Source organism: Capsicum annuum, chromosome 8 (assembly GCF_002878395.1).
Source record: "Capsicum annuum cultivar UCD-10X-F1 chromosome 8, UCD10Xv1.1, whole genome shotgun sequence".
Lineage (NCBI taxonomy): Eukaryota > Viridiplantae > Streptophyta > Magnoliopsida > Solanales > Solanaceae > Capsicum > Capsicum annuum.
Genome location: NC_061118.1, coordinates 173,130,699 through 173,152,449, shown reverse-complemented (window position 1 = coordinate 173,152,449; position 21,751 = coordinate 173,130,699). Strand labels below are relative to the sequence as shown.

General features: G+C 36.6%; 2 protein-coding genes across 5 annotated transcripts; both read right to left on the bottom strand.

The window, feature by feature from the left end:
* Positions 1 to 40: 40 nt before the first annotated feature.
* On the bottom strand, positions 41 to 17,283 carry LOC107840629 (protein DETOXIFICATION 45, chloroplastic). Of its 4 annotated transcripts, none has more exons than XM_047395262.1 (15): positions 17,093 to 17,281; positions 15,825 to 16,221; positions 14,702 to 14,895; positions 13,842 to 13,985; positions 13,535 to 13,701; positions 7,621 to 7,756; positions 5,352 to 5,448; positions 5,125 to 5,225; positions 4,800 to 4,963; positions 4,412 to 4,483; positions 4,202 to 4,318; positions 3,954 to 4,049; positions 3,741 to 3,862; positions 3,342 to 3,399; positions 41 to 487 (listed from the first exon to the last, which is right to left on the bottom strand). In XM_047395262.1, exons 2-15 carry the CDS (start codon positions 16,175 to 16,177, stop codon positions 476 to 478), a joined length of 1,833 nt encoding a protein of 610 aa, XP_047251218.1. In that variant the 5' UTR covers positions 16,178 to 16,221; positions 17,093 to 17,281; the 3' UTR covers positions 41 to 475. The 4 variants fall into 4 exon arrangements, with proteins under 4 accessions (XP_047251218.1, XP_016540033.2, XP_047251220.1 ...); XM_016684547.2 differs by having other exon boundaries at positions 15,825 to 16,199; XM_047395264.1 differs by lacking the exon at positions 15,825 to 16,221.
* A 1,215-nt stretch (positions 17,284 to 18,498) lies between these two features.
* On the bottom strand, positions 18,499 to 21,409 carry LOC107840628 (lysM domain-containing GPI-anchored protein 2). The gene is made up of 4 exons (XM_016684546.2): positions 20,463 to 21,409; positions 19,189 to 19,309; positions 18,891 to 19,078; positions 18,499 to 18,789 (listed from the first exon to the last, which is right to left on the bottom strand). The coding sequence occupies exons 1-4, from the start codon at positions 21,124 to 21,126 to the stop codon at positions 18,686 to 18,688; spliced, it is 1,077 nt and encodes a 358-aa protein (XP_016540032.1). The 5' UTR covers positions 21,127 to 21,409; the 3' UTR covers positions 18,499 to 18,685.
* Positions 21,410 to 21,751: the final 342 nt, after the last annotated feature.

Here is a 21,751-nt window from a genome sequence, read left to right as displayed (position 1 = left end):
TGTAATTTGTGTACAGCAATGGTTTGCAAGACAGACAGGATTGATTTACCTCAAGAAATTCAAGAGGTGCCAATTAACTTTATTTATTTCCTTTTCGTTCTAGCAAAGCTGACTTCATAGCCAAGATGCCGAACATCAGGAAATTCCTCTAAAAGCAAAAAAAGTTCAGGGTCCATATGTACATAAGGAATGTCAATAAGTATATACACAGTTGTTCCAACATATGTACATAGGCCAGAGCAAGCCACAAGGCGTTATTTTAGTAAAGTTGGATCTTCAAACATCCACCACCCCAAAAAATTAATTTGACTGGAGGAAAAGAAGGAAAAACAATTAATAAGAAACCTAGTACTCCGGGAGGAAAGAGACTCAACAATTCTATTTTCAGATAAAAAGTGAACATCCAAACTGCTAGTTGATCAGGAATATGAAAGGAGGTTTCATAAGTTTCAGAGGGGTCTGAAATCTAATCCACTTAACTAATAACCTGAAAAAGAATGTGGAATAAGATCATTAATAACCAGAAAATAACATTTGTCAACTGAATAGCAGCACCAGACTATCATTAAAAAAAAAAAAAAATCGGAATGAAAATATCAGATACAAGGTAAACCTAAAATAAATAAAGAAACGCCAATGGATTAAAACGTGCATTGTGTAGTTCAAAAATGACAAATAGCTTTGTCCCAGTAAATTAAATGCATCTTACTTTTTACTTGAATATACCAAGTACTTAAGTAACATTTACGGAAAATTTTATCATGGTTGAGGTCCAACCAACACAAGTTGTGTGAGGACACCTTATATGTGTGACAAGTGTTTTTGTGGGACCCAGTATAGCACTCTCTTTTCCATTTTCATTTCCTCGAATTCTTCTCTTTTCTAGGCTTCATTTTATTCTTTTAAGGGTGTTTGACTATGAATTTTTTTTATTTTTTTCTTTAAAAAAATTATTTCACTTTGGTAAAAATAATAGTGTTTTGCCATAAGAATTACAACTAATATTTAAAATTATATTTGATGAAATGGAAGCTCGCTTCGAGAGTGTTGTGTGATAAGAAGGTGCCGCCCAAGCTTAAAAGGCAAATTCTACAGGGTGGCAGTCCGTCCGGCAATATTGTATGGAGCGGAGTGTCGGCCAGTTAAGAACTTCCACATTCAAAAAATAAAGGTGGCGGAAATGCGGATGTTGCGTTGGATGTGTGGGCTGACTAGGGGGGATAGAGTTCGGAATAAGACTATCAGGGAGAAGGTTGGTGTGACTCCAGTGGAGAATAAGATGCGGGAAGTCCAATTGAGATGGTTCGGACACGTGATGAGAAGGGGCATGGATGCCCCGATTCGTAGGTGTGAGAGGCTAGCTTTGTAGTTTTAGGCGGGGTAGGGGTAGGCCGAAGAAGTACTGGGGAGAGGTGATTAGGTGGGACATGGAGCAGTTACAGCTCACTGAGGACATGACCCTAGATAGGAAGACCTGGAGGACGCGAAATAGGGTAGAAGGCTAGGGTCAGTTTGGGTCGCTAGTATGGGGAATTACTTAGTGGGGGTATTATTCTTGTTATGATACCTTGTTTCATGCTTTATTACGAATCTGTTTACTTTTCTCTATTTTCTATTACTTGTAGGTGTCGTATTTATGGCTTGTTCCATGCTTTACTATGTATTTTTGTAGTATTCCATGTCTCGAGCAGGGGATTTATCGGAAACAGCCTTTCTACTTCTTTAGAAGTAGAGGTATGGACTGCGTACATCTTACCCTCTCCAAACCTCACTATGTGGGAATACACTGGGTTTGTTGTTGTTGTATATTTGAAAAGTGAAAGCGAGTTTTTTTTCATCTCATTCTCTCACATAAATTGAAAATAAATTCAATTTATAAAGTGAAATAACTTTTTTTGGGGGGGGGGGGGGCAAATAATTTTTTTCTTTCCCTTTTTTTGCGTTTAATTTGTATTTACTATTTTCTTTAATTTTCTTTTTTTGCCCATTTTTTAAAATTATTTTTTTCTCATGTTACGATATTAAATAAACCGAAGTTTTCTTTTTGCTTCTTTTTTATTTTCTCTTATTTTTTATTTCCACATACTTGTAAGCGAAATAAGTTCTTTGATCACTCGCCATGATAGCAATTTCTAATTTTTATTATGTCTTTTTTTCTGTAGCTGCAGGAAAATTTGGATGGTACAAATTTAAAATTGAATTTCATAAGTGATAAATCTATTCTTCGTGAGTTTATATGATATTATTTGTTATGGTTCAATATTATTAAAGGGGTCTCTAATATTTAGAAATAAAAAATCATCCTATATGTTTTTATCATTAAGGAAATCCCTTGTATAGCAAAATCATTTAAAGCAGGTAGGGCCAAGAATTAGATTGAATTTAGATAGGTTGGATACTAAATAAACTGAAATATTAATTTTAATTTTTTAAATATTTTTTCTTACAACTTTCGAATTGTCACGTCATTAATAGACACTAAAAAATAAATTAAAATATCTTTTAATTGATCTTAAATTGAAATATGTGAAATATTTTAAAAAGATTCTTTAATTTTCGTGAAAATATATCATGTGAAAAGTTGAAATTAAAATATTTTTGAAAAATGAAAGAGACATTTTTTTAAAATAGACTTAAAATATAGTAACAAAAATAAATTAAAACAGAAAATATACTTTTAAATTTGATTTGATTACAAAGATCTGCAAATAAAAATTAGGAGGAAAAAAGATTTTCAAACTACTTAGCACAAAAAGAATTAAAAACAAAATGCAAAAAAAGAAAAACAAAGAAAACAATAAATAACCCAAACGAAAAGTGCAAAATAAATTAAAAAAAATTACCAAAAAATAAAATAAAAAATTAATCACATTGAAAAGATAAAAGAATATGAAGAAGAGGGAAAGATAAAGAAAATTGTGCAGGTGGAATCCAAAATATCCATTTGTCAAAAATATAGATGCCTCACGCAACTATTACATGGCATGTGAGGCCCATAATAAAATTTTCCTTAACATTTACAACGTCATTTCAAGGAATGACAGCCAGCAGAATATTCATTGCTTTAGTACTAAAATAGCAGACCATCCATCATTTCCAAACTGCATCAGATAAGTCAGTTGGCTGACATCCCGATGACTTCAAGGTTGATTCATCAAATAGCACGGTTCTCATATATTTTTCACAGTTGTCCTAACTAATTAGTTATGAACTATTATAATACAGTGCTTTCATCCAGAGACGACAATGTAGGAAATCGTTATGCAGGCAATAGAAAAGTTTCATCAAAACTTGCAAGAAAAACTTTGTTGATATACCTTCAAAATGAGAAATGTACTAACCTTAGCTTCATTTGTGTCGCAATGCAGAAACCACCAAGGACTTTTCTTTGACAATAACCTGAAGGCAAAAATACTCTGCGATAAAGCATCTAATATAACTGGAAATTTGAAACTTTCAGTTATTCAAACTACTAACACACTCACACAAGCACTTCTCATCTAGAATTCCTGAAATCTTATGCACATCTAACATTTAACTAATTAAAAACCTCCAGCCTCCAATTGGAACCGAAATTGTTGTTGAATCTATGGAAAATAACTCTCAGAACACAGACAAGGAACAGTAAACAGCATCAGAAGAATCTTGTCCAGGTAAAAGATGGAACCACATACTTAAACCCGCAAAAGCATAGTTTTAGTTCGCATGCAAAAAGGAGGAAGATGGAGGAATTCCATTACCTGATAACCCCAGCCATCATGCGTAATCCCATGAAAAGGGTCAATCCCAACCAAACACCAGGAAGACCAAGAAGTCTAGGAGCACAAAGCAGAAAACTAGATGATATAGCCCCCACCAGCATCTGCATGCCGAAGAAAGACAGGGGGGTTTACTTGTGTGACTATACATATATACTTGGTAAGTATTGATATCATTATGCACTACAAGCTTACCATGGAGCGAGCTGCATAAGCGAAGTCTGAAACACCATAATGGAGGCCATCAAAGATAAATGCAAGAGCATTTATTGGCTGACTGGCACTGACAAACTGCAGCAATTTTACAGTTATGAACTTTTTAGTTTCTTAGCAGTAACCACTCTTCAGAGAACCACTCAAAGATAAAAGCATCTTACTCATTGTTAAATACTTAAATCACTGACAAATTTAATGAATTACTCCCCAAAGGTATAGAGACATACCAATAAACCTGTACTAACGACACCTAGCACTTCTGCGTCCTTGGTAAATAAAGTAGATAAGGAGCCAAAAGAAACACCTAATGCAGCCGCCAAAAACACACCTGCAACTAGCCCGATCTGCAAATTATAGGTCCAAACTCATATTAACTAATGTAGAGCGTCTAAGAACTTGATGAGCTCAACTACACAAAAAAGAAGCGAAGTACAAACCTTTAGCACATAATGTGTAATTTCAGTTGCTACCACGTAATCGCCTTTAGATAAATAACTAGCAATCAACGCCTGGAAACAAAGTAAAGAGGAGTTGACTCAAACTGAAAAAGTGTGATAAGATGCATGAGATCAACTATTAGTGGTCAAATCCTATAATATCTCATCTGACATACGTTATTTGAAAGCTTTGATACGCACCAGAAGTAGTTGCCCATTCGAACATGATGCACACACCATAAACAAGAAAAAGAATTGACACAAAGCATGGGATAAATATACATGCACAAAAAGACAGGTTCTGATGTAGGAGGTAAATCAGAAAAAGGAGGTTACGAGTAGAAATAGACCCATAGGGACAAAAAGGATTTCATTTATATCAACTTACCTGTGCAGATGCAGCCAGTGCATCTGTGAGAAGGGAGACAGCTAGCCAAACTTGTAGGCATATTTGGTGAGCAGCCATCACTACAGCACCTTGACGGGCAGCCATTGATGTAGCAAGCGTCATTGTGAAAAGGACAGAAAGAGTTCTTCCAATGAGAAAACCACCTAAGACAGCACAAATACAAAATTAGAAGAATCCTTTAACTGCCAGGACAAACATGAAACACAACAAGCATGAAGAGATTGTTGTGGTACAAGTACAACGCTTAGCTTGTTTTTTCAAATAGGAGGAATATTGAAATACGCATCTCAAGAAAAACACTCACCAGATTTTAAATAGCCACCAAATTGCAGCTCTTCAAATCGTGGAGGTAATATCATTACTCTCTGGTTTAAATACCAGATCATAGAAAAGGCCACTGTGTATCTAGAAAATTGAAGCATATAAGTAATTCATTCATTAAAAGATAGAGAATTGACAAAAAGAACAGAAGTATAAGAGAGTCAACAAGAAAAGCAAACATGATTAGAAAGACGAGAGAAAAGTACATACTGTGAAATGACAGTGGATATGGCAGCTCCAGACACACCCAAGCCAAAATGGTACATAAGTAAGGGAAACAAAATTACAGCAACAAGGTTTCCAATGCCTGCACAAATAATATGCTACATTATTACAGAAGTATGACTTTAGCTCCATTAACAAATCTAGGAGCGACAAAGAATTGCATTTGAAAATTACATCAAATTGCATTGACAAACAACTTTGAGAAGGTGAGGAAAAACTTAACCTTTCCAGCATTTGTCCCATATAACACTTACAAGAGAATCTTACATGAGAATCTTAATTTATTTAACAGAAAATAAAAAGGGCAGCCCGGTGCACTAAAGCTCCCGCTATACGCAGGGTGCGGGGAAGGACCCCACCACACGGGTGCATTGAACGCAGCCTTACCTTGCTTTCAGCCCGAGGCTGTTTCCAAGGCTTGAACCCATGACCTCTGGTCACGTGGCAGCAACTTTACCAGTTATAGTATTTCATTATCAAAAAAACTTCAGATTTTACCCCTTCCGTTTTCTTTTTTATCACGCTACTATCATTTTTAGCTCAAACAAAGTTTACATGATTACCAAGTTTATGAGTACTTCAAGAATAAAAAAAAATTATTTTTATGTAATATATAAATATTAGCTTCTAAGAATTAAGGGTTCGATTGTTTTGATTGAGACCACAAATTAGATCATTTGACCTTGCACTCTGAACCCCTCATTCTTGTTGAAACAGAGGGAATATCTAATTATCAACAAGACAATACTGGACGGACCCTTTTAAAACTTATTGTTGCTTACCTTTTGATTGTCAAATTATTCATTTTACTATTTGAACTCTCAACTAGAGAATATTTCATTATCCACTGAACTGAAATTTGTTCACTGCATTATTAAAGCTTCACCATGTAATACGAGATTAAAAGATTAAACTTGAAGCTGAGGACAATGAAAAAGCTTTACTCGTACACTAAAAGACAGAGTTTGTATTTTCTGAGTGCAGAAATAGTTCTGATGACATGAAACCCATCAAAAAAGCAATATATTTTTGGGTCCTTGTTAATAGAGAGTCAACTATCACAGTTTGCACAAGGCAAGGAAACTAACTTTTAATCTAAGTTGGCCCGGAGACTTCCAGAAAGATGAGAAATGAACTTGATCTATTCGGTTACAGAAATCAATAATAGGTTTTAGAAGTTTCTGAAAATTTAAGCTTTGGTTAAAGGCTAAAAAGAGAAACTATATAATAAAGGGCAAAAATTACTTGCAACAAAAATCTCTACAAGTAATAGCAGATGTGGTTTAAATTAACTTTAGTCTATGAAGCTTTAGGTGTCTCAGAATTTGAAATGTCTTCTTGGCAAATTCAACTCCGTTCAGTCTACAGTAAGGCCATCTAGACCGAGTGTCGGCCAAACTAGACGATACTTTTATCATTTAATAGAGAGGAATTGTTGTCAAAAGTCAAGAAAGATTAGCTTTAGCCAGGATGGATATTCTGTTGTTTTTATATAGATTTTTTGGAGGAGAATTGGGCTAGTCTATTCATCCTCTCAATGTAAGACTCACTTCACAAAATAATACAATCTCTGGAACTCTTGGGAGCAGGCAGATTTCTGAGAGAGAATAACCTCCAACTTAAAGTGTTCACAAAGAACCATACAAACTAACTTATACTGATCCACATCAAATTGAAGATATGCAGGTAATCATAATGCTTCCTTACTTTCTGCAATGAACCACCCCTAATTAAGTAAGAAGCTTCTATAGACTGAAATCTAAAAAGGTTGGCCTCCAATAAATTAGAGAACATTTCAAACTTAATCTTGCTACTTTACAGTAAAAGTGAGACATTACAACTATAATAACAACATAATAGCCTGAAACTGCAGGGCAGCCACAGCATTATTTGTAAATTGTAATACACAAATCTCAAGAGGAAGACTTTAAGATATACCCCAAAACTGGGGGCTATGAAAGGAAATATTTCCATTTTCCACTTCCATCCATATAGGTTATTGCACATGGTGAACAATCTCAAGTGCAAATAAGCAATTTTAAGTTAAGAATATAGTGATTAGAGGAGAGGATATATATGACTGATGGCAAAGGTGTTCCAGGTTAACCAGAACGTTATGCCAAATTGCCTGCCGCAAATTTAGGATAACCAAAAGTTGGAATTCATATGTCAAAACTGCATAAATGAAACCAGCAGAGAAAGGATATTAAGCTAGCACCATTATCACCTAAGCGGACAGGGATCAAAAACTTGCCTAAACAGAAGACTGGAGTCTTTGTATCCTTAAATCCACGGAATATGCCTTGAAGGGCCAAAGAAACTACAAATGCAGGAGCACCAAGAGCACGCAGCGCAAGAAATCGTTTTGCTGGAACTCTCATAGATGAAGTCTACAAACAAAACAATTTTCTTAGTAAGAACTCACAGGAAAATCTTTATGCGTAATCTTTATGCATGTACACAACAATGTGTGTTTGACGGGCATGCTTGACGAGAAGGAAATGATGACGAAATATTTTAGGAAATCACAAATAACTTTCCTAGCCAAATCTCGTCTAGAAGTCATCGGGAATTTTTCTCCCCCAATTAACCAAATGAGAATCTAATTATTCTAAAGAATAAACCTGGTCTCCCTAACCTAGAAGTGCAATTGTTGCATACTACATAAAATTAGCTAAATAACAAAAACAACTCGATCCACTCAGGTTGCAAACATAGATTACTAAAGGGAGTCTACACAACTTAGTATACCTAAATAGGTTTTATGCTCCTTGAGATGGAATTCACTACATTATTTCACGCTATCAAGATTATTAGTAGACATCATCAAATTACACAGGTTGATATTGAAGTTGTAGCCTAACCTAATGATTGCAACTTCACTCTTGCACCCAAGTGGTGAATGTGATAGACTTACAGCGAAAAAACAGTAGATCGAGAAACAAATATTGATGTTTTACGCTAGATATTCTGATATTACAACAATAAATCTGAAAACTTGAGGTACATCATTACCCGCCCCTATAAGAGTCACCTTGTCCTCAAGGTGAAAGTCAGGAAATTCCTCCCAAGTGTTCTCAAATTCTGGTAGGGTCTTCCACTTGATTAACTCTTCCCACTTACCATTGATTAGCTTCTTGGTCTGCCTCACTGCTTCAGGTTCAACTTGAAGCTCCAATTCTTGGGTAATAAATGGAGGTAGGTTTTGAACAGGAGTAGTTGGAGGCAAGCATTTTCTCAACAGTGAAACATGAAACACTCAATGAACTCGAGTTCCAACCGGTAACTCCAACCGATAAGCTACGGGACCAATCCTTTCTAGAATCTTGAAAGGGCCATAAAAACGGAGACCGAGTTTTTCATTGATCTTCTTAGCCAAAGAACGTAGTTTATAGGGTCGAAGTTTGAGATATACCATTTCACCAATCTCAAAAATCACTTCTCAACGATGTCGATCAGCTTGATTCTTCATTCTTTGTTGTGCTTGCAGCAGATGTTCTTTGAGTTCCGTCAAGATCGTATTTCTAGTGCGCACCTGCTCATTTACTTCTTCTACCGCTGAAGCCATGGCATCCATGTGAAAAATTGATGGTGGATCCCTTCCGTATAATGCCTTAAAGGGTGTCATACCTGCAGATCTGTTAAAGGATGTATTAAACCAATACTCTGCCCAAGATAACCAGTGGGACCATTGTTTAGGATTTTCTCCTGCCATACAACGGAGATATGTCTCCAAACTTCTATTCACGACTTCCGTTTGCCCATCGGTTTCCGGATGATATGAAGAGCTATAGCATAAGGTAGTACCTGCTATTTTGATTAGCTCTTTCCAAAATTGGTTTATGAACACACGGTCACGATCAGATACAATAGATTCAGGAAATCCATGCAGTTTAACCACTTCCTTAATGAAAACGGCAGCCACATCTTTAGCATTAAAAGGGTGTGAAAGTGGAATAAAATGTGCATACTTAGTAAGACGATCCACCATAACCAATATAGTATCAAACCTATGAGATTTAGGAAGGCCAGTAATGAAATCCATAGTTACATCCTCCCAGACATGATGAGGTATAGACAAAGGTTGAAGCAACCCTGCAGGACTCAAAGTTTGAGACTTGTTCTTTTGACAAATTTCACACCTAGAAACGAAGTCTTGCACATCCCTCTTCATACCTTCCCAATAAATATTCTCAGACAACCTTTTATATGTGCGAAGATACCCCGAATGGCCTCCTATAGGAGAAGAATGAAATTCTTTCAATAGACTAGGTATACGAGATGATCCTTATGGCAAAACCAAGCGTCCTTTGAATAGTAGACATCCATTTTTCAAGCTGTATTTGTCATCTGTTTGCGGTCCTGAGATTATCTTCTGCAAATTAGTAGTCATTTTGGTGTCTCGTTGTACTTCCTGGTCCCATTCTTCCTTGTCTTCATATTTCCAAATTGAAAATGCATATAACTCTGCTGATTCCCCGCGTCTTGACAATGTATCAGCCACTCTATTTTTGGCACCCGATTTGTACTTTATCTCAAACTTATATCCCATGAGTTTGGAGACCCATTTCTGTTGATTCTCATCCATGACTCTTTGTTCCAGAAAAAATTTAAGGGCTTTTTGATCTGTTTTGATGATGAAATGATGGCCCATCAAGTAGTGATTTCATTTTTTGATAGCTAACACAATAGCCATTAGCTCCCGTTCATAGACCGAACATTGCCTTGCTCTAGAAGAAAGCATTCGACTGAAATAAGCGACAGGTTTACCATTTTGCATTAAAACTGCACCGACACCAAATCCCGAAGCATCAGTTTCAATTACAAAAGGCTGAGAAAAATTCGGCATCGCTAAAACGGGCACTTGAGTCATAGACAACTTCAACACTTCAAATGATTGTTGGGCTCGTTCTCCCCATGAAAAGGCATCATTTTTAAGTAAATCAGTCAAAGGGGCAGCGATCTTACCATAGTCTTTGACGAATTTTCTGTAATATTCAGTGAGTCCCAAAAATCCTCGCAAAGACTTGATATCTTTAGGAACTGGCCAAGATATCATACTCTCAATCTTGGAGGGATCAGCTTGCACTTCTTCCGAGGAAATGATATGGCCCAGATATTCAAGTTTAAGCTGACCAAACATGCACTTTTTTTTGGTTGATCACCAGTTGATTCTCTTTGAGAATATCCAAAACAATCTTGAGATGCCCAAGATGTGAAGCATAGTCCTTACTGTAAATCAAAATATCATCAAAGAATACTAAAACAAATTTCCGCAAATAATTCCTGAAAATATCATTCATCAGTGATTGAAAAGTCGAAGGTGCATTGGTCAAACCAAATGGCATGACCATAAACTCATAATGTCCCTCATGTGTGCGAAAGGCTGTTTTTTCTTCATCTCCAGCTTGAATGCGAATTTGATGATAACCCGACTAAAGATCCAACTTTGTAAATATCGTGGCTCCCCCTAGGTCATCCAGTAACTCATCAATGCATGGTATTGGAAATTTATCGGGGATAGTGATATCATTAAGAGCCCGATAATCCACGCAAAATCGCCAACTTCCATCCTTTTTTTTAACCAGTAATACTGGACTAGAACTAGCCTTAATGATTCCAGCAGCCAACATCTCCTTGACCAAACGCTCGATCTCCGCTTCTTGAGAATGGGGATATCGATATGGATGAATGTTCGGTGGCTGTGCCCCAGGTTGAAGAGTAATAGCATGATCCCTCGAATGATGTGGTGGCAGACCCAAGGTTTGCTCACCTACTTTTGGATAATCAGATAATAACTTTTCAATCTCCTCTGTTATTATAGCATCTTTATTTTCACTTCTTGTTACCTGATTCAACTTGACCAAAAATCCTTGGTTCCTTTTCTTTAGTAATTTGGTCATAGATTTGAGTGATACTACTGTTCGAACCATAGCTAGATCCCCTCGAAGCAACAACGATCTTCCTGCATCATTGAACTTCATGGTTTGAAGTTTATAATTTACCCTCATTTCACCTAATGTGACCAACCATTCCATCCCTGGAACCAAATCAGTTCCCTTCAAATCAAATAGAAAATATTGTTGGTTGATTTGGATTCCTTGTACATCCATCCTTACCTCCTTGCATACTTCATTCCCGCTAGCCTGTTTACCATTACCAATTACTACTTCAAATCTTTTGGTCTTCTTAATATGTAATTGGAGTTGCGAGCAAGGGTGGAAGATATAAAATTATGGGTAGCCCCACTATCGACCAAAACAATTACGTTGTGCCCATGAATCTTCCCTACGAATTTCATTGTTCTACATCCAGTAAGTCCCATGGCTGAATTCATATTCAACACCATCATAGTACCCTTTGTTTCCTCTTCAACTAAATCTTCTCCGGCAGGATCAAAGAATTCTTCTGTATCATCCTCATTTATGTTGGGTGTCTCTGAAACAATCAATAGGTTAAGCTGCCTGTCTTTACAACGATGATTGGGGCCAAATTTTTCATCACATCTGAAGCATAACCCTAATTGTCTTTTTCGAGCAAATTCTGAATCAGTCAACCTTCTAAATTGTCCCTCGGATTTTGCTACTGAAGAGTTAAAGCTAGTCGACTTTGCGGCAGGATGCAATTGTTCCGTGTTATGACTTGTTGTTCCGACTCTTGGGTCCCCCGTTTCAAAAACGTTTGCAACTCGATGATAATTGGTTCTAAACCCAACCGGTTTATTGTTTGAACTTCCTCTGGTTGGTTCAAATTTAGAACTATGAACTTGTTGCAACAAAAGAATTGCGATCCTCCACCTTTTGAGCCATCTCCATTATCTCCCTCAATGTTTGAGCTCGTAACAGCATCACTTCTGCTCGAATTTCCTCTTTCAATTTCAATCCATTCAGAAAAACTCCTGATAACATTTCATCAGATGCCTCAGTCATAGATGCTGACACCTTTTCAAATTCTTCACGAAACGCAGCAACTGTGGTAATCTGCCTCAGCCCCATTACGACAGCATATTGGTTGATCTTTTGAGTATCATGAAATCGATTCAACAACTCTCTTTTGAAGTCTTCCCAGGTTGACATTTGTTGCCGAGATTCCATCCAATAATACCAATTTAAGGCTTTTCCTTCTAAACAAACACCTGTTGCCCGTAATTTTTCCATTTCAGAAATTTCATTTACGGCGAAATATCGTTCCACTCTGAAAATCTATCCTAAAGGATCCTCTCCTTCGAAAACTGGTAATTGTAGTTTCCGAAACTTCTTCCCATCTTTTTCTCTAGCCAAGTTGACATTGTTTCCTTCTTCTTGGTTTCCGATGGATTTGGTTTGAGAAGGAGATGCTTCTGTCATCATAGTTCGTCCTTGGACTTCAATTCTTGCACGAGACTCTCATTTCTTGGAACCATCCTTCCAATTTTCTGACATCTTCCCTTACCCCTGTCAAATTAGTCTCTACCTGTTCAACGCGTCCCTCCATTTTACTCACCATACCCGAACGTTACTGCTCTGATACCAAATTGATAGACTTACTGCAAAAAAACAGTGGATACAAAAACAAATATTGATGTTTTACGCTAGATATTCTGATATTACAACAATAAATATGAAAACAGTCACTAGGAAACTGCTAATGCTGTTAGAGACAACCTAACACATATGAAATCCACTAATACACTACATACTACTAAGATTACACAAATTCCAGCATTCCTAGACATTCGAGAGGCTAGAACTCTCCCAGAAGATTCCCTTTTCTTTCCTGAATATCTGTGCCTACTGTCCTGTCCCTTTTCTACAGAAAAAAACACCCAATACATGTTCCCAATTGTTTATTTTGGCCTCCTAGAATAAGTTTTTATAACTTGAGGTACATCAGAATGCTACCAATTTCACAAAGGTTTCCTGCTCCCCCACCACCAACAACACACACACACCCCGAAAAAAAAAAAAAGAAGAAAAGGGAAAAAGTAGAAATTTGTCAAGGAAAAACTAAAAGTTGTTTGAGTTATAAATTAAATGGTCTCCAGTGAGCCTCATTTAAAACCTTTTCCTTCTTCAGGATATTATGTGAACTCATGTGTTGAATACATACTTCAAACAAATGAAAGCCAGCACAAAAAGATGGAACTCAATGAAAGACTGGGACGTGAGAAAAAATATATGCCATCATACGGATGATATGCCCATTAAACCAAGAAGTAGTTCAGATCCCAACGCCAAAGCCAAAGCTTCAATTATGCCGATGCCAACTGCTAAAAGTAATGCTGTAGACACAGAAGAGAACTGATGCCTCTCTGCTACCCCAGTGGGGAGTGTACCATTAGAGCCTTCAACCTCCTCTGCACAACATATAGACAAATGTGCATCATAAAAGTCAGAGCATGAGTTCTAAAGCTTTTAGTAGGAGATCAACTCCAGGAGGTTGAATACTCAAACAATTATAACACAATGAATAACAAAAAGTTAACACATCATTTACCTGACATGTAAACTTTGGTCCCATTCTTGGCAATGTCTTCAGCCACAAAAGATGTAGCAACACTAAGTAGAGGAATATTAAAAAGCTTTGATATAATGTTAAAAACTGATATGGAGACACCAGCTGAAGCTAACTCCACGGAACCTGTAAGACAACAATAGCTCCTAAGCTTCAAACTAGAAAGCATCAAGATCCAACACTTCCTCCACCCTCATGGTACTCCTCAAAAATGAAAAGGGGAAGAAACCCCCCACTCCCACCCCACCCCCCACCCCCAAAAAAAAAAAAAAACTCAGTTCCAGCTTCACTGGATGAAATGAAGAAAATCAAATTCTTTTAAAGAACACATAAAGGAAATATCATGTTCTTCTAGTCTCACAACCTGAAGGATGCACAAATTTTAAGTAGTATAGAAACTAAAGTATATCTGGTAGCCATAACGAAATTAGTTAAGTTCATGTTCTTCTAGTCCCACGAGCAGAAGGATGGCATACATTTTAAGTAGTATAGAAACTAAAGATATCTGGTAGCCATAACAAAATTTGTTAAGTTATTTAAGTTAAATTGATCCAAGCATAACCATTATGCCTAAACCATGAGAACTAGCTACACAAACTACTAGTCCTCATTTAATGAACTACCACCATAAACAAATTAAGGGTGATCGTTAATATATGATCCTTAATTCTCTTCCTTAACGACGAATTAAGGCTCGTCGTTGGCATAAGTTTTCGCCCCACACCCGCCTCACACCCCAAATAGAAGGTTTATTATATTAGTTCATCAGTGATCTGAGAAGATTGTAAAATTCAATTAAAGAGTTGCATAAAAATGCTGAATGTGCAAAAGTTCCACCTTACCCAGGCGCCCAATATAAGCAGTCTCCATTAATTGTACCAAAGGGTCAATGGCCTGTCCAGCAATTGCTGGCAAAGACAGCATCACAAGTTCACGCTTCACATCCTCAGATTGAGGTGAACTTGTAGGAGTTTCTTCTATTGATTCACTGTCGACATCTTTTACAATGGGAACAGGCTCATTCAACTCACTGAAACTGACAAAAGGATGTGAAAAAGGAGAACTAGATCAGCAAAGGATGCGAAGGTAAAGTGTCTTCATACTTGTGGGAATATTTGCCCGTACAACCAAAAGTAAATAATAAAACTATGAAGATGATGATGTCACCAAAAGGATGATGATCAACAACATAAACTGACTAGAAAACTATCAAAAAGACAAATCAGTAATACAGCCACTTTGTCAAGATTTAACCATATAAAGTAAATATATATTGTAGCTAGCCGGAAAATCAATGAAAGGAATTACCATGTAAACATCAGTGTAAAGAATAGATGCTGAGACCCTTCCCTCCCCCTCTTACCCCACCCCTTGGCAGATACAGACTAAAGAAAAAATGGATGTGATCCACGTTATGGCATATTAAAAGTTCAGAATACATACTAGGGTTAGTTAAGTAAGTTCCATCAAAGAACGTAACTTCTATAATAATTACTTTTAAAAAGTGTAAGGCAGAGACAACAATTGTGAAGGCTGTATAACTTCAGTGTATCATAGAAGCTAAAGTTCCCAAACCCAGGCAATTAAGCCAACAACTGACTGTCCTTGCCCATTCTAGGAGGGCCTTCACTTGAGATACCAAACCTCACAGAAGTGCCATGATCTTGAACAGTTAATAACCCCACTGTAAATATTTTGTTGCTGGATAAAAGTAAAAGTTCACACTAGATACACTGGAAACAAGAAAGCTTAATAAGGTGTGGCAAAGTGCACTTGTTAGTTGCGACCGTCATCAGGGGTAGCACCGAGTTCTCTGTTTCAATCAGCCAATTTCAATGTCAAAAAGCCTTGTAAAGCATTAACTATTTCAGATAGGGAATGACTGCTAGTAGGACCCTAATCATGTTTTCCTAGCATCAGAAAAAGCTACAATCCAGAAAACTTAGGAGAGATTGGGGGTCTTACACTACTTTTCCACTTGAGCTTGAGAGATCATCAATTTCCTGTGCAGCAGTAGTATCCTGCAAATCAGAAGCCTCCACACCACTCTCAGAACTGAACTTATTATGGAACCTTAAAGATTTCCGCTTCCTTGGGAAAATGACAGGTGAAGATAAAAATCTTTCGCTTTCTCCAATCGATAAAGAACAATTGTTGCTGCTGTACACATATTTCAAGCTATTCTGACTGATTCTTGAAAAGGAATTACAAAGCTGACGCGAGTATCTTAAAGAGCAGATTTTGGAAATCTCCTGTTTCACTTTCAATTCAGTATACCCATTATGCATCACCTTACTGGTCAATTGTGCAGCTGCCATTTTTACAACCTGGTGGCCCTCACTTCATAATGAAAGTACAAGGACTTGATAGTCATACAAAAACTTAATAACAAATAAATTGGAATACAGCAATTGAAGAGAGGGAATAACAAGAAACGCTCCCAGCTATACAATCCAAATTGGCACTGCTTTTTGGTTCAGTTTGGAGGGAAAGGAGGGGTGGATGTCAAAAATGATGAAAAAGTATACAACCTAACAACAGAAACACACTGACACTGTAACAGAATGAAAAAAGAAAAAAAAAAAAAGCATCACACTGATTTCCTATAACAGGACTAGTTAGTTGTCAGTTTGCAGAACATGGGAAAACAGTGTAAAACTCTAGGCAAGATGGTAACTTTTTTCTTACTTTGGATGAATTGTAGAGTAGGATCATATCTTTTGATCAAATTTAAGGTGGCAACCTTTTACTTTCTCTTTGATGAATTGTACAAGAAAAAAAACAGAAAAAGGCGAACCGAAGGCGCAACAACAAACTCGTATTTCTAGCACTCAGTCGCAGCAACGGTGGAACCTTAGTATTTTTTTCTCATTTTGCCTTTACTTTATCATTTAATAATCCTCTTCTACTTTTAGGTTTATCCTTCCTTCATATTATTGATATGTGAGATTATATAACAACGAAAAACAATACAATACAATCTATCAAACCATTGTATTCATTGAAATAATATAATACGATACAAACAAAATACGATACTTTATGAAACAATATGTAACAACCATTGAAAGTGAGTGTAAAATTCTGTAATAATGAAAGAAACAACAAAAAACTGGTAGTGGCAGCAAGGGTGATACTCCGGGGGGAATACACAGAAAGAGTGTACAAGTAAAGGGGGTGGCCGGTGAGGGTGTTATTGCAGGTGTAAAAGAAAGGGAAATTGAGTAGCATACCTAGTCCGTCGTGTGTCGCCGTCGGAACGGTGAGGCTATACCGCAAAATTATTATTTATTTATTTATTATATTATGAATCAAAATGGAGAAACACAGAGTATCATATTCCCTCCTTTTCCCTTCTCAAACCTTAATCTATTCTATTACTACTTCTAATTTTCGTTTAAAACCTTTTTTGGGTTCAAAGGCAACTCCCATCTATTTATTTTAAAATAGTGAATATTACTCCTTAGTTGATCGTTATTTTAAAAATACTGATTTTAATTTAATTATCCAAGTTTTCAAATTAAAAGTATTTTATACATATATTTTCTATTTTATTCTTAATAGGAATACTAAATGCATCCATAATTTTCAAAAATATTGAACGGTGCATAAATAATCTCAATTCACAAAATTAAAATTAAATGCTTATTAGTTGTTTCGATTATAAATATCAATGTCCTAGATATAATGCATGAGATAGAGTAAAAATGTACTTATCAAATTTAATGTTTAACGATTATTGGACTTTAAAAGATATATACACAAGGGTAAATATATAAAATATATTTCTATTTATTGATTTATCAATGGGTGTGTCAAATCTAGCCAATTAATACGAGATGAAGGGAGTATCTTTAGCACGTCTTTTTTGAAAATGTAATTTGAAGGGTAATAACCTGTAGGTCTGAGTACAATTTGAGCAAATTCGAAATACACACTATTTTTTTTATTTTTTTTTAAATTTGGATTTCGAAGGTAGATACTGCATTTGGTACTTTGAGTTTTTGTATATTGTAATTTTATTTATTGGACATTAATCTATTACCCATACGCCCAATACTAATAACTCCAATACTCTATTCATTAGACATTAATTTTGGTTAATATTAGAACATTATTTTGAGTTCGTCGAATATTGAAAAGCAATATATTTTAACTTTTGAAAAATAATTTTGGCTCAAAAATACTTATTTTCTATGTAAAAGCTTAATGAAATACGTCAATTTTCTAAAACAAGCACCTTGGTAAGCTTCAATTGGGTTGGATATAGAAGGTACAGGATGCTTAAATGAAACAGTAGTAGAGTATATGGGACAAGATGGAAGAATAAAATAAGGAGAAAATGTTTTGGTGAGAGAGAATACAAAAACAGTGATATTTTTGTTTACTAAGTCGATTGTTTTTCCAATAAAATAGAAAAATTGAATACCATGTCTTCCAAGTGAAAGTTCACTATACATGCAGCAGCATTCACTGAATCAAGATGTACTAAGCTTTGTTCGGTTGATTTTTCCTCTTTGGTGAAAATTATTATCACGTCCTCACTGAAGAATATATAAAAGACGATTACAGCCATTAATTTTGACAATCAAAATATTTTCCTACCAACCAAATCATTTAAAACTAAGAGGACGTGGCATTCAACAAAAAGAAATGACGAACTTAATACTAGTTAGAATCTGGTAGACTGACAAAATGACAGAAGAAGAAAGGTTGTCTCAATCATGTTATTTCGTGGATGAACTGAAGATTTCTCCACCACCATAAATAAATGCTGGCTGCTACTATAAAGCTAAAAAACTGCACCCTTTTACAGACTTAACGAGTTATCTCAGATACAATGCAGATAGAAACACCAGATGGATAGCAACAAGGATGATATTCCAACTCTCTGTCCCTGGCCTCATTCCGGAAGAGTTATTGTCAGCGGCTGTACCAACAAAAAAACATGTCTTAGTTTAGTTTAGTGCGCAAGCGTTATCAACCCATTTTTAGTGTGTCATGGACAAATTAGAAACAGAATAAACTAACCAGGGCAAGTTAACTGAGTGCTTGTGGTAAAAATGGTCTGGTTGCTGTAACCAGCGTAAGTGCAAGCTGTGGAATTACAATCTGAAGATGTGACATTCCCAATGTAGAAGTTATCTAAACCTTGGCACTGCATAGAGGGGCATGTCTTCCAAAGAGATGACTTTATCTGGGATGGCTGGCATTGCAAGCTGAGCGAGCAAGGTAGGAAAAAACATGCGTGATGCAACAATGTTAGGTTATAGGGATAGTCAAGTTGTAATGGAAGTTAAAAATCAACATCACCGATTCAGCTACTTACGTCCAGTTGTTTGCAGAATCACACTTGCACGTTACACAATTGGCAGCAGTGAATACGTATGTGTCATTTGGTACTAGCAATGGATAGTCCAGTGAGGTGTTGCTCACTGTTGATTGGCAAGCTGCAAAACAAACACTTCGCGATCTTGGTAATCATGGCATAAACCCAAAGGTCTATAATTTAGCAGATGACACTTAATCCAGAAAGAGAAGAAACTACAAGGGGTTCTGATCCATGCATTACGTATTATGTATCACTTCTTGGGAAACCGAAGTTTAGCATGCCTCATGGCCATCACAATATAAGGCCATTGGAGTCGGCTACTCAAATACCACAATTAGAAGGTAAAATCTAGATATTTTTTTGTAAATTTGATCTTGTCAAGCCAGAGTTTGCTGAAACGAGAAAAGATGTTAAAAATACCTTCTGCCACCATAAGTTTTTTCTGTTTTAGGAATGCATATGGATACAAGAATCAATTCAGCTAGTAAAGAGTTACTAGAAGTGGTAAAAGAAATTTCTAACGCACATAGGCCATTAGCGAGCCAATAAGGCAACACCTCATTTCTTTTATCAATAGTGGCATCCGCCATCTTGCTAAGGCTTAGGCAGATGGGACAAAATCGCCAAATTTTTTTCATCTTTCCTAGTATTTGAACCCCGATATCCCAAGATTAGTCCCCACTTCATCAACCATTAAGCCACACCCTTGGATGTCCGACGGGGTAAGACACCATTTCTATGTTCTCGAGGGGTCAAACGGATGAAAAGAAAGAGATGTAAAGTAAAAGTCAACTACTAACCCTTCTGGGGAAAAGTCAACTCCTAATAACTAAAGCACTAACTAGTTGTTCAAAGTTTTGAGTCCTCGCAGTTAGCCAAGACCCAATTAATTGTACATTAGGGGATTGTCAAGGCAGAAATCAAAATCAACCAAGAGCAATTTAAAAACATGCAATCACAACCACAAATCTCACCTCCAAGATGCGCACTTTACTTATAATTGTGCCTATTCATTCATTCCATAGAGCCAAAAATAATAAATTTAGCAAGCAAATTCTAAAAGTATAAAGTATAGTAGTAGAAGTAATATACTCCAAAACAAAATACTGCCCTTTGGAGAATCTAACCATCCTTAACTCAGTGTTTATAAACACTGTTAACTACAACTTCAACTTTTTCCCCCAATTGGGTCAGGCTGGCAAATTCTTAATTTCGGTAATCGTCAGGAAATCAAAAAGGCAAGCACAATAGTAGTTAAAAAAGAAGAGTACCTTTAAGCGGAATGTCAAGAACAGAGCCAGCTAAAAGTTCTTTAGGACTTGCCAAACGATTCAGCCTCAAAAGGGTGTCCTGGGAGACATTGTACCGCTGAGCAATGCCCTCTATGGTGTTTCCAGTGGCCACCAATCGACCATAATGAACAACCTTTTCGCCGCCAACGTCGTCGCAGCTGCAAGGCAATGGGATCCACAGTTTATCCCCGGGCTGTATCAAATTCGGGTTGGATATGTTGTTAACCGTCTGGAGTTCCTGAACAGTGAATAAACCAGCAAAGATGTCGGTGACTATGTGGGAGAGGAAGTCGTCGGGGATGACGGTGTAAGTGGGTCGCTTGTTGGCTATTCCGGTACCGTTTCTACAGAGGCAAGGAAAGGGGATTTTGATGGTTTGATTGGCCGGGAGTTTCTGATCAGCAGGGGTAGTCATGGGGAGGTTGTTGACGCCGAGGAGGGAACGAAGGTTCTTGACTTGGAAGAGCTTCTTGAGGGCGTTAAAGGTAGTGGAGTTGGGTAAGGTATAGTCAATAATGGCGTCGCAAGTAGCTGCGGAGGTGCAAGTGAAGGAAGCTGATGCCGGAGATGAAATGGTGAGCAGCCAAACAAGGCATAAGAGGGAAGCAGCACTACTTGTCGTCAGCCTCGAAAAAGAAACCATTATTCTCTTCAAAAGAAATGGCGAAAGGGAAAAAGCAAAGAAGGGATGGATATTTGTGGGAGTTACAGAATGGAGTAGTGGGGAGAAAGGGGTGGGTATTATAGTGGGGAGGGAGAGGGGTGTGGAAATTAATTAATTTAATGTGTAAATACTAAGAAGAAGAGGGCCTGAATATGAGAAAATGGAAAAAGGAAAACAGTTTACTGCATGAATGTAGAAAGTGGATAGTGAAAGCACTGATTGGAAAGGAACCCACAACAGTTTTTTCTTTATTTTAATAACTGTTCTATGTCCAAATTTATTAGCAAAGTTTTTTAAAAAAATGTCAATTCAAAATCCGAAGTTCAATTTAACAGAATGTTTCCACCATGTTTTTCTTTTATTTTTCGGTCAACACGGATGTTGACATATTTATATAATATAAATTAGCGTTCTTTGTTACACATCAATTTAGAGCATGACAGCTGCAGATATATTCGATACAAATTTGAATTTAAAACCTCTTTGATATTCCTTTAATCCTTCGAATGGGGAAAATTCAAACTCAATACCTTAACTGTTATACTAAATAAATAAAACCTTCAAAACATTCCACCATCTTAATCTTTACATCATTTAGAAGTTA